General features: G+C 36.0%; 1 protein-coding gene across 1 annotated transcript; it reads left to right on the top strand.

The window, feature by feature from the left end:
- Nucleotides 1-9519: 9519 nt before the first annotated feature.
- On the top strand, nucleotides 9520-10443 carry LOC132309085 (uncharacterized). The gene is made up of 3 exons (XM_059807437.1): nucleotides 9520-9769; nucleotides 9920-10198; nucleotides 10322-10443. The coding sequence occupies exons 1-3, from the start codon at nucleotides 9520-9522 to the stop codon at nucleotides 10441-10443; spliced, it is 651 nt and encodes a 216-aa protein (XP_059663420.1).
- The last annotated feature ends 1743 nt before the right edge of the window (nucleotides 10444-12186 follow it).

Genomic DNA, 12186 nt, shown 5'->3' with positions numbered 1-12186 from the left:
CACATAAGCATACAATTTAAATGAAAACAAATAATTTCAATTAAACAATTAAATAATTAAATAAATAGCCAAATAATTAAATAATGAATTTAAATAAGCAAATAATGAATTTAAAAATGCAATCAAACCATAAAATAAATACCGAGACTATCCTTTTAAAATTAGGGGTATTACATGCTTGATCAAAGACAAATGGGGTCTCCTTGGCAAGATGATTGCACAAGGGTCTAGCAATTTTGCTAAAGTCCTTGATGAAGCGGCGATAGAAGCCGGCAAGACCTAGAAAGGAGCTATGATACCCCTCGGATCTGAGACACGGGTTAATCAAGCCCAGGCCCAAACCCGAGGGCATATCTAACAATTAATATTTTAAAATGAACACAGATTACAAAATAGATTTAAGAAGGTAAATAATAAAGCTGAAACGATTACTAATATAAAATCCTCAACTGATAAATCCAACTTTCGAAACCTCCATTAATACAACTCGGGAATCCATCTCTAGTGGACCCCTAATAATAATCCAAACTGAAAGAAAACTACTAAAAGAACATCCCTAGTAAACCATGGAGAGAAGTCCTACGTCATCGAAAGAGTGAGTGATGGTCTTTGCTCAGCACGATCAAGCCTATAACTGGAACGGTCAAACACCTAAAAAAAAAGAAGTGGGTCAGGCCCACAAACAAGTTCTATCCTTCTACTATCCAAGTAGAGACTCAATACGCATATACATCCTAACCAACTCAACAATAGCTAATAGTCCGTATATATGTATATTCACACTACAGGACTCTCACTGGACTATGGAGAGGGACTCAACCTGAATAGAAAGTAACATGCGAAAACGCACCCATAGGTGGGCATAAGTACCTAGACCTAATAGGGTTCACTTCAACCTCTCATATCCAGCTACGCATCATACTGCATATAAGCTCCCTAACCAACGATTTTGAGACTCAAGCTCATATCGCGGTACCATAAAAATATATTTAAAGTCCGATCCTAACTATCCATTAAGAATCCAGTTAGTCAGCTTGTGCAGCTTCTTTGACTTAATATATATAACAAGTAATCCAGTTTGTCATTCAGCTTGTGCAGCTTCTTTGACTTAACATGTATAACAAGTAATCCAGTTAGTCATTTAGCTTGTGCAGCTTTTTTGACTTAAGTATAAGTAGGATTTATTTTGTAATCCATTCCCTTATTCCATGTAGGTAGGATGTAGTATTTTGAAACTAATCCAAACCTAGACATATCACCGTCCTATACCGGTGCATGTAATCCAATAACCAACAGTTGATAAAACAATTTATAAGTGTAATTATCAACTATATAACAAATCCAACAATCGATAGTCAATCATTTAATTATAACCATCAACTACTTCGCATTAAGCATGTTATCACTTTGTTATTTAACAAGCCTGTTTAACACTGCTCCACACAGTTCCATGATTGATAAATACACATCATATATGCAACTTTTAATTAAATCCAAGTAAGCATAACAGAGTATACAGATTTTCATGCTCACCTTATATTACTACATAATTGTTAAGGAACTGATAACATAATTAATGTATGTTTTCATTATTTATCCATTGTAACCATACAATCATATTGTAATCTAACATGCTTACAATTTACTACAGAAACATGAACAACCCATAACACCATGCCTAGATAAATTGCTATGCATAAGATTATGCAATTTAAATTCTCAGACCACAAACTGTCTGTTAAGTTACTTAAATATCATATACTATTTTATCAGCAAACATACTTGATTTATCATGCATTATCAAGCCCTCTAAATACTTAATTTGATCCTAGATCCTAACCAAGACTCCCAGTTACACCTCCTAAACACACTCGTAGCATTAGAAATCAATCCGGAATCAACCTAGAAGGTCAAAAACCCAATAGAGGAAGAAGGAGATGTCTCCCCACAAGGGGAGCCGCCTCCCCTTTGAGTGGAGCCGGCTCCACACCATGTGGAGCCACCTCCACTATTGATGGAGCTGGCTCCCCCTTGTAGGGAACTGTCTCTTTGGCCCTTTGCTTCTAAACTGCTCATCTTCTCCAATTGCGTCCTCTCCGGCAACGTGCAGTGCATCTGTCTTAAATTCTAAGGCTACTACTGGTGAAAAGTATATCCCATTGTGATCCAGAAATAGTTTAAGGCCTTAGTCACTCCCCGACACAATCAGAACAACATTTATGCAACAAGAAGTTAAAACGAACAGTTTTCCCTTCAAGAACACATTATTCTGAATAACTCAACCATGTGACCCAGTGTAATATTCATGCTTCTCTGAGTGTTAAGAACTAAATTAACTCTTGACATACCAGTTTACATGCATTAAACATCTATTTATGTGAATTAATTAACGAGTTACCTACAAAAGATTTAAAAACAAGCAGTGCAACACATGCTACGTTCAGTTTAAACAAAACAACAAAGACATGCAAACCAATTTACTTTTAATCTTTATAGATTCCTGGAATTGTATTAGAGATGCAAAGAACAAGAGCCTAAGGAATATAGTTAGGATTAGAACTTGCCTTTGAGATTTGGTTCAAAATCCCAACGTTGTCTTCTTAATTTCTCCGGCGAACTACCGTAATCCTCCTCTGTTCCTTCTCTGCCTCCACTATCGTGAATAGGGTTTTCTAAAACCCTAGGCAGAACTTAATACTTATATTTATAGGTTTATACAAAACCTAAGTTCAATCCAAACCCTACCATGAATCCTTGTCGGCCCATAGAAAAACCCTATTGAAAATCTACGTCGGCTAACAACCGTGACTTCTAAAAGAACCCTAATTTAACAAATAACACCTTTGACCATTATAATAAAATAAAATCTAATTTAATAAACAACTAAAATAAATAAAATCCAATTAAATAAACATGAGATTAAAATAATTAATCAAACAACATCAAAACAAAGCCATTTAATTAAATACACAATAAAATAAAATAATTAAATAAAACAACCACATAACACAAGTAATTTAAATAATGCACAATTAATAAATTAATACACAATTCAACAATTAAATAAATTCCAGGACTATCCTTTTAAAATTAGGAGTATTACAAGAGCGGATCTCTCTCACCGTGGAAGGTGGAGGCAATTTAGATATAAGCTCAACTTTTGCTTTATCAACCTCGAAACCCCTTTTTAAGATAACATGTCCCAAAACAATCCCCTCTTGAACCATCCCAATTGAGAATGAGGTTTGTTTCACGACATCTTTTAAGCACTAAAGATAGGATTTTAACGCATGAATCAAAGGAAGACCCAAAGACCAAGAAATCATCCACAAAAACTTCCAAGTACTCTTCCCCCATGTCCGAGAAAATTGACATCATACACCTTTGGAATGTGGCGAGGGCATTGCACAAACCAAATGGCATCTGTTTATAAGCAAATGTGCCAAAAGGACAAGTAAATATGGTTTTCAACTACTATAATCCCCGATTTCTTGGGAACTACTTGGATTGGACTCAGCTATTTGCTATCAGAGATTGCATAAATGATTTCGGCATCTAGAAGCTTTACAACTTCCTTTTTAACCACCTCTTTCATGTTTGGATTTAATCTCCTTTGGGCATCTCTAAAAGGTTTCTCATCCTCTTCCATAAGAATGCGATGCATACAAATGGAAGGGTCAATTCCCTTTAGATCAGCCACACTACATCCAATAGCTTTCTTATTTTCTTTAAGCACTTCCAATATATCATTCTCTTTGTCTTCTTTAAGAATTGAAGAAATGATGACTGTAAAAAGTCTCTTTTGGGCTTAAGAAGGCATATTTAAGATTGGAAGGGAGAGTTTTAAGCTCAAGAGTGGGTGGGAAGATTAGAGATGGAACCGGTGGAGTGCTAGAGAGTGGAAGAAAAGGTTCTTTTGGAGCTTTCCAAGGTGGGAAATCCAAGCTTGCAACGGATTCCATTAAATTGTTTACTTCACTCATTGATCCCTCATTTTCGAACCCATAATTCCCATACATTTCAAGAAGACAAGACGTAAGATAATCTTTGGAAAGGAGAGATGAAAGATTATCCTCGATTGGTTTTTTCAAAATCATGGAAGGAATGAACTCCTTAACAACTTCATCCAAGAAATCTATGAGACAGCACTCGTCTTCATCGATATGATGTCGACTTGCATTAAAAATATTAAGCTTAACCATCATGTTACCAAAAGAAAGGTCCATAATCTCGGATCTATAATTGATGGTTGCATTCGCGGTGGTAAGGAATGGCCTTCATAAGATTATTGGGATGTGGTTGGTAGGGTCGACAACCAGTTTGGTATCAAGAACCACAAAATCAACCAAGAAATAGAACTTGTCATCCTTGATGAGTATGCCCTCAACCATGCCCCTAGGTGTTTTGATGGATCTATTGGCTAATTGAAGAACCACCGAGGTTAGCTTCAAATTATTCAAACCTAATTGGACATACACGGAGTAGGGAATCAAATTGAGACTCGCTCCTAAGTTAAGAAAAGCTCTATGAACTTCATGGTTTCCAATTACACATGAAATGGTCATAGCACCAGGATCTTTGAACTTAGGTGGAGTGTTATGTTGAATAATGGAATTCACTTGCTTCGTGAAAAGCACTTTTTTAGGGCCTTATCCCTTGTTCTTTCTCTTTTGTATGTATAGGTCTTTCAGAAATTTTGCATAAGGTGGAATTTGCCTAATTGCATATAAGAGAGGAAGATTTATTTTAACTTGCTTGAACACCTCCATCATATCATGTATTTTTCCTTCTTGTCTCCCAAAAAGTGAAGTCTCTCTCAAAGCATATGGAAATGGAGCTTTTGGTTCATAGGATTTTGTAACTTAAGGAAATGATAAAGAAGATGGAGAATTCTTAGTGGGACTATTCTCATCCAATGAAGTAGGAATAAGATTGGAAACGGGACGGGTGATAACTTTGGGTTACACCGGTTCAATATCTTCACTTAGTTTTTCGATCCTATTATCAATTTTCCTACCACTTCTCAAAGTGGTAATTGCTTACAGTTTCTCTTGGGAAGGGCATCCTGATGTAGGATTTGCTTTCACTAAGTATTGGGCCTTTGGGTTTCTTTCAGGTTGGCTAGGTAGCTTACCAATCTCTCTTTCATTCAAGGAATTAGCTATCATCTCAATTTGGGATTCAAGCTTTGATATGGATTAAGAATGAGAATGCAATAATTTAGTGTTCACTTCCAAGCTACCCAAAGCCACCAAGACCTTATCTTCAAATGTGGAATCGCTAGAAAGTGCTTGAGAGTGATGTGAGAAAATTTGAGGATTGCACACTTGAGGGTGAGAATAGTGGTTCATTCTTTGATGATGAGAAGAAGATGGAACAAATCCTTGAGAACCTTCATTTCTTTTATGAGGAGGAACATACCAACCTTGAAAATTTGTAGTTTAAAAAGGACTTGAATTTTCACTCCACACTGGAATATAAGCATTTGAATGAGGGTGAGCAAATGTAACATTGACTTCTTCATAGTGTTTATTAGGCAAATATCCATGGGGACAATTGGAAGTAGTTTGCAACACACTTGAACATGTCATGCAAGGCTCACAAGAATGATGAGGATGATGATGATAATGAAAAGGGGATAATTAAATAGCCAGTTTTTGACTCAATAGGAATTGATCAAGTCTTTTAGTAAGAGTTTTAACTTCGGCTACAATCTCCATTAGACTTTCAACTTAACATACTTTTAAATTTTCCATCCTTGTATTAGAATTGTGATTCACCCGAGAGGCTTGAGATTTATGCAATGAAGTTTCACTCAATTTTTCAAATAGGTGCCAAATATCATCTTTATGTTTCCCAAAATATGAACCTCCACATGAAGAATCCACAATTTCCTTGTGAGTGTCGGATAAGCTTTAATAGAAATATTGAACCACTTGCCTTTCTGGAATGGCATAGAGTGGACATTTCCATAGCAAGTCATTCAATCTTTCCTAAGCCTCATATAAAAGCTCTCTCTCCCTGTGAGAAAATTCTCTAATGGCGGTTCTCATTGAATTGGTCAAGCTAACGGGGGTAATATTTTTTCAAATATTCATTTTGCATTTGTGTCCAAGAAGTTATTGAATTTGCCCCAAATTATTAAACCAATGTTTCGCCTTATTTTTAAGAGTGAAAGGGAAGAGAAGTAACCTAAGGACTTCTTTCGGGACATTCATGTAACTCTCGGTGGAGCATACCTCAAGAAATTCATCTAGATGGTTATATGGTTCCTCATCATTTAAGCCATACAAAAGTGGACACATTTGAATAGTCTCAAGCTTAATTTCATATTGATCAGCCCCAAAATTAGGGAGCACGATACAATTCGGTGTGTAGTACTTATAGAAATTGTAATGATCACGAAGGATCATTGGAGGAATTGGAGCTTGAACTAGGGGAATGAATTGGTCGAATGGAGAGTGTTCCATGAAGTTCGGGTCTAGGTAACCATGATTTCCCTCAAAGTTTTCCATTGGAGTGACTAAGATGAAGAATGGGAAAAGGACTGCATAAAACTCAAATAACACACCAACAAAAACAACAAAAACAAGAACTCCTCCTCCACAATGTTGTGTTGTTACTTTTTAATTATAAATAACCACTCACAATAGCACGAATCTTTGTAGGATAGCATTATAGAGAGGGTGTCGAACCCACAGGGAGATGAGGTATTATGTTCTGCTTTTAATTAATCTCTATTGGTTTATAGGTAACTAGTTGAATTATTTGATTGGTTGTCACGATAATAAACTAAAATTAAACTAAAAATAAACTAGAGTGATCAGAGAGAGAAAGGTCTCAGGGCGTTGACTTCACCACAACCTTCATACCATGGTTAACTGTTTCAACTTTGGGGATTTAACAAATTATATTTTAAATGAATTGAACTCAATAACATTCGTTCAATTCAGGTTTTAAAGAAAGATGTTTTATAAAATTCAGTTAACTATTACCTATCTGCGGTTAGCATGGACTATCCACCTACCTACTCTAACTACTTTAACTAATATGTGAACAATCCATCTTTCCTAAGCATAGACTATGAAAACATTCTTTTATAAAAAAAACATTGGAACACCATTACATGACCTCTATTCTTATGTCCGGCAGGGCTCCGCCAGATACCGTCCAATAAGAATATGTTGAGAATAGAAAATAAACAGTTATATGTAAGACAAGGTAATAACAATTTGAAAACTATTTAAAACATTAAATCAAATTGAGTTGTCTTGATTACTCATAGTCATGTAATCAAAAACATAATATATATTTAAATACCCCAGAGTTAAAAACAATCAAACCATAGTACTAGATTGGGTTACATCAGTGCCCTAAAAGAGGAATTAGCTACTCACGACGATGTCAAATATCATCTATGTTATAGTCGTCTCCATCGTCATGAACGACACTTCTCTTCTCAAGATCTTCACCTTCTAAGGTTATGGAAACCCTAAAAGCCACCACCACAGTATCAACCTTTTGAATAATACAAGAAAAAGGAACTTCTATGTTGGTGCCAAAGTTTCTATCACTAAAGAAGACATTGTAGATGAAATCGAATATTGGAAGTCGTCTTTTGTGGGTTATGTGATGGGTAAGCGACCATATTACCCTCACTTCAAAGCGTTCATTGAGAAACATTGGTCTAAGGCAGCTATGTTGGTTTACTTGAAGAATGGCTTTTTCATGGTACGTTTTCAACACTCGGCTGATGTGCAAAAAGTTCTATCATGTATTCATACATTGGAAGGTCAAGTGATCATTATCAAACAATGGAGCAAGAATGTTATTCTACAAAGGGAGGAGTTTGACTCGCTGCCAGTTTGGATTCGTGTCCATGATCTTCCTGTCTATTGTCAAAATAATACATTCTTCTGTACGGTTTATTCTTTATTCTTGAAGCCTATATATATGGATCACCATTCATTACATCGAGATAAAGGTCAATTTGTTCGTGTAATGGTAGAGGTGGATGTTAGGAAAGAGTTACTAGAGATATTGGTGATTGATGTTCATGGTGAAGACTACACAGTCAATATTGAATATGAATGTAATCCTACTATGTGTTCATTATGCAAACGGGTGGATTATGTAGCAGAGAGATGCCCTCAAAAAGTTTTGAGTAAACCTAAACCTAAAAAACATACTGGGGATAGGTGGGTTGTGAAACAGAAAGGAAAAATGGTGGATATTGATGAAGCCAATCAAGTGTTTGTTTAAAAGCTTGTAAGAGAAGTTGAATTCCCGCATATTACTACATATAACCCCTTTGTAATGCTTAAACTAGATGTGGTTATAGAGCCTATTTCTGAGAAAAAGGGTTGTATTAATATTGCGGTGATGGTAAAAGAGGTGCCTGCTTTAATGAAGGAATTGCCTAATTTGGAGGCTGCTGCTGGAGTGCCAGCTGATGTAAATGCTACTATGGGAAAGGGACCACTGGCTGATAGTTCCAATGCTGCTGAATCTGATATCTTGGAAGAGACAATCACTGAATTGAGTGTAGGAGAAGTTACTCCTCAATAATCAGTAATTACATATGGTGATTTAAAGATGGAACTGGGGAAAAAATCTAAATATCGAGCTTTGACTTCTTCTGATAGGGTTACTAGGAGTAAAGTAAGGGTTTCTGCCCCAACCTCGACTTCTAAATGATTGGTTTCTGGAATGTGAGGGGCTTGAATAAGCCCAGAAGACAAAGGGAGGTCAAAAATTAGATATCTATGGAGGCTTCTCAGTTTGTTTGCTTTATTGAAACTAAGGTGAAAAAAGATGCTTTTGATTCTATTTCTAGAAGATTAAGATTTAATTGGGAATGGCTCCACAACTATGATGCTTATGACTATGGTAGAATTTCAGTTCGCTAGATCCCTCTTGTTTTTTCTTTGATGTGAAAACCCAGTGTATGTTGCTCAAAGTGAGAATTGTAGCAACTAGAGAAGATTTCTTTTGTACCCCTGTGTATGCTCTGAATTTGGCTAAGGATAGGAAGGTTCTTTGGGATTCTATAAGACAATATTCTAATATGGTCACTGGTCCATGGATGGCTATGGGAGATTGGAATGCCATTAGATTCTTTAGTGACAAGAAGGGTGGGAGAAAGGTTCCATAGAGACTCTTGAATGAATTCAATGACTGTTTGGTTCATGCTGGTCTTAATGAAGTGCATCCTATAAATGGTGAATGGTCTTGGTGTAATAGACAAAAGATTTTTAAGAAAATTTTTGTCAAACTGGATAGAGTTTTCTTAAATGAGACATGACTAGATAAATTACCTGGTACTAAGGTGTTATACACAGCTATAGCTTGTTCTGATCATTATGGGATGTCTATCCATATTTCTAAAGATTTTGTTATTGGTCCTAAGCCCTTCAAAATGTTAAAGGTGTGGTGTATGCAAGGTTGTACTCATTCTCTTGTGCAGAAAGCTTGGGATAATGTGGCTGGTGCTAACCCCATATATATTTTCTTAAGGAAATGAGGTTAGTGAAGAATGATATTAAGGAGTGGAACAAGAATTGTTTTGGAGATATAGGGGAGAAGTTAAGAAAGACTAAAAATCATCTTGAACAATCACAGTTGAATCTGTTGAGTGATCCTACTAAGACTAATTTTCAAATTGAGCTAGAAGCTAAAGTTGACTATCAGGCTGCTACTGTGGACCAAGAGGTTTTGGTTACCCAAAAGTCTAGAATTCTTTGGCTGAAAGATAATGATAGATGTACAGGTTATTTTTACAACAAAATGAAACAACATAAGAATTTCAATAACTTCTGTGGAGAAAGAGAATGGACAGTCTACTATGGATCAAAACTTAATCAGAAAATGGTTTGTAGAGTTATAAAGTTTGTTTTCTAAAAACCTGAAAGTCTTCCAGAGGTTATTACTCCTGTTAAAAAACTTAAAGTTAAAGAGGTAAAAGCTTTTGACAAGATGGTAAGTGCAGAAGAGATTAAGGGAGTTATGGGTTTTAATCCAGATAAATCAGCAGGTCCAGATGGTTTCCCTACTCGGTTCTTTCAAAAAATTTGGTCAATTGTGGGAATGGATGTGATTGCTGTAGTTCAATCTTTTTTCAGTACCAGTGTTATGCCTATAGGTGTCAGCAGTTGTTTTTTTACTTTAATCCCTAAGGTAGGCAATGCTAAGAAGCTTGGTGAGTTTAGACTTATTGCCTTATGCAACTTGTTATACAAGGTCATTACTAAAATTATAGCTAATAGACTATCTTTGGTTTTAACTTCTTTGGTTGGTCCTTAACAAAATGCCTTTTTGAAAGGTCGAAGAATTCAAGATGCTTTGATTTTGGCTCATGCAATGGTTAAGGATTTTAAAGGTCCAAATCATGCCTCTATGGCTCTTAAAATGGATATTAAGAAGGCTTATGATTCAGTTTCATAGGTTTTTTGCTAAAGATTCTCAAGGGGTATGGATTCAGTGAAGTATGCATTGCTTGATATCAAATATTCTTACTAATACTAGATACTCTATCTTAATTAATGGTTCCCCACATGGTTTTATTCAGCCAAGAAGGGGTCTTAGACAAGGATGTCCCCTATCCCCTTCGTTGCTCACTTTAATTACAGAACATCTTACTTCTGTTATCAATGATGTTGTTTAAAGGAAGAAGCTGTCTATTACTCACACTGCTGCTCAAATTCAACCAGTGGTAAGTCATGTCTTTTTTGCTGATGATTTCTTGATTGCTTGTAAAGCTTCAGCCTCTAATGCCAAAACCTTAGTTGATTTGTTCAAGAAATTTGAAGATTTAACTGTTCTATAAGTCAGTCCACAAAAGAGTAGTATTATGTTCTCTAGAGTAGTGAGGAGAAAGCAGTCTATATTAAGAATTTTGAATTGCTCTGAAGATCAATTGCCCATTAAACACTTGGGACTACCTTTGTGTTCATCTGGTCTAAAGAGAACAAACTGCCAACTTTTAATTGATAAGGTCTCTAACAGGATCAATTGTTGGTACACTAAGTTATTGTCAGTTGCTGGTAAGGTGGAGCTCATTCGATCAACTATGACCCCTATTTTCTTATATTGGTGTAGCATCTATAATATTCCAATTTTAGTGATTAATCAGTTGTAGAAAATGTGTAGAAATTTCATGTGGGGCAGCACTGATCACTCAAAGAAATTACATCTTATGAGCTGGGATTTGATTACTAGGGAAGAAATTGAAGAAGGCTTTGGTTTGAGGAAACTTGTGGATATTCAGGATGCTTCAAAAGTTGTTTTAGCCCGGGATTTTTTGACTAGCAAAGATAGGTTATGGGTGGCATGGTTCAAGAATAAATACACTCCTCACTCAACTTATTGGACTGCTATTCCTAAAGTCACACATTCAGTTATTTGGAAATCTATGGTGGAGAAGAGAGATATCATGTTAGACCATGTTAGTTCTGTATTGGAACTGGATCAGTTTTTTCTTTCCAAGATCCTTGGTGTAATGGTTTGACAGTTGCTTAGAGGTTTGGTCATAGAGAACTAAAGTCCTTAAGTATTCCTAGAACAGCTGTTTTGAACACCTTAATGAGGAATGGTGTTTGGGATTTGAACAGATTGCAAGGCCACGATCTACACCAGCTTAGAGAATTTCTAGGATTGGTGGTGATACATACTGCTATGGATAAACTTCTATGGGATAATGGCAAGTTTTCTTTTAAGAAAGCTTGGTTGGCTATTAAAATTCACTCAGCTGAAGTGGACTGGTATCATTTTTGCTGGGGAAAAGCTAGACAGAGATGGTCCATTACTGCAATTTTTGTTTTACTTAATAGAGTACCATCTATGGTGAATCTTCAAAGAAGGAAAATATGTTTGGTTGTTAGATGTACACTATGTCATAGTGCCTTGGATACAACTGATCACTTATTTATTGGATGTTGTTTCTCACAGAAATTCTTGAGATGGTTAGGTGAGTTGTTGCAGTGGACATACACCAGTTTGATACTATTGTGTCATTGGAGGAATTATTTCACTGGTATAAAGATCTCAATTCTGTGGGCTATCAAAAAACCTTGTTTGTAGCTGCTTTGTGGGGTGTCCGGCATGATGGAAATACAAGGTTGCATGGAAATTCTACTGATCCTAAAGTTGTTGCTAAGAATCTTTTGTTGGAGGTGTTGGATATACACA

Source organism: Cornus florida, unplaced genomic scaffold, assembly GCF_030987335.1.
Source record: "Cornus florida cultivar Cherokee Brave unplaced genomic scaffold, ASM3098733v1 CherokeeBrave_3.0.0_Hap2_Chr05, whole genome shotgun sequence".
NCBI classification, from domain to species: domain Eukaryota; kingdom Viridiplantae; phylum Streptophyta; class Magnoliopsida; order Cornales; family Cornaceae; genus Cornus; species Cornus florida.
The sequence above is the reverse complement of the archived record's forward strand: the minus strand, read 5'-3'. Positions and strand labels throughout refer to the sequence as shown.

Bases quoted from the DNA above. Each gene is read 5' to 3' on its own strand.
- LOC132309085 (XM_059807437.1), top strand. From the start codon at position 9,520: ATGAGGTTAGTGAAGAATGATATTAAGGAGTGGAACAAGAATTGTTTT. The intron at 9,770-9,919 runs GTTATTTTTACA...AAAGTCTTCCAG, and splicing joins AGATAATGATAGATGTACAG to AGGTTATTACTCCTGTTAAA. The intron at 10,199-10,321 runs GTGAGTTTAGAC...CCTTTTTGAAAG, and splicing joins AGGCAATGCTAAGAAGCTTG to GTCGAAGAATTCAAGATGCT.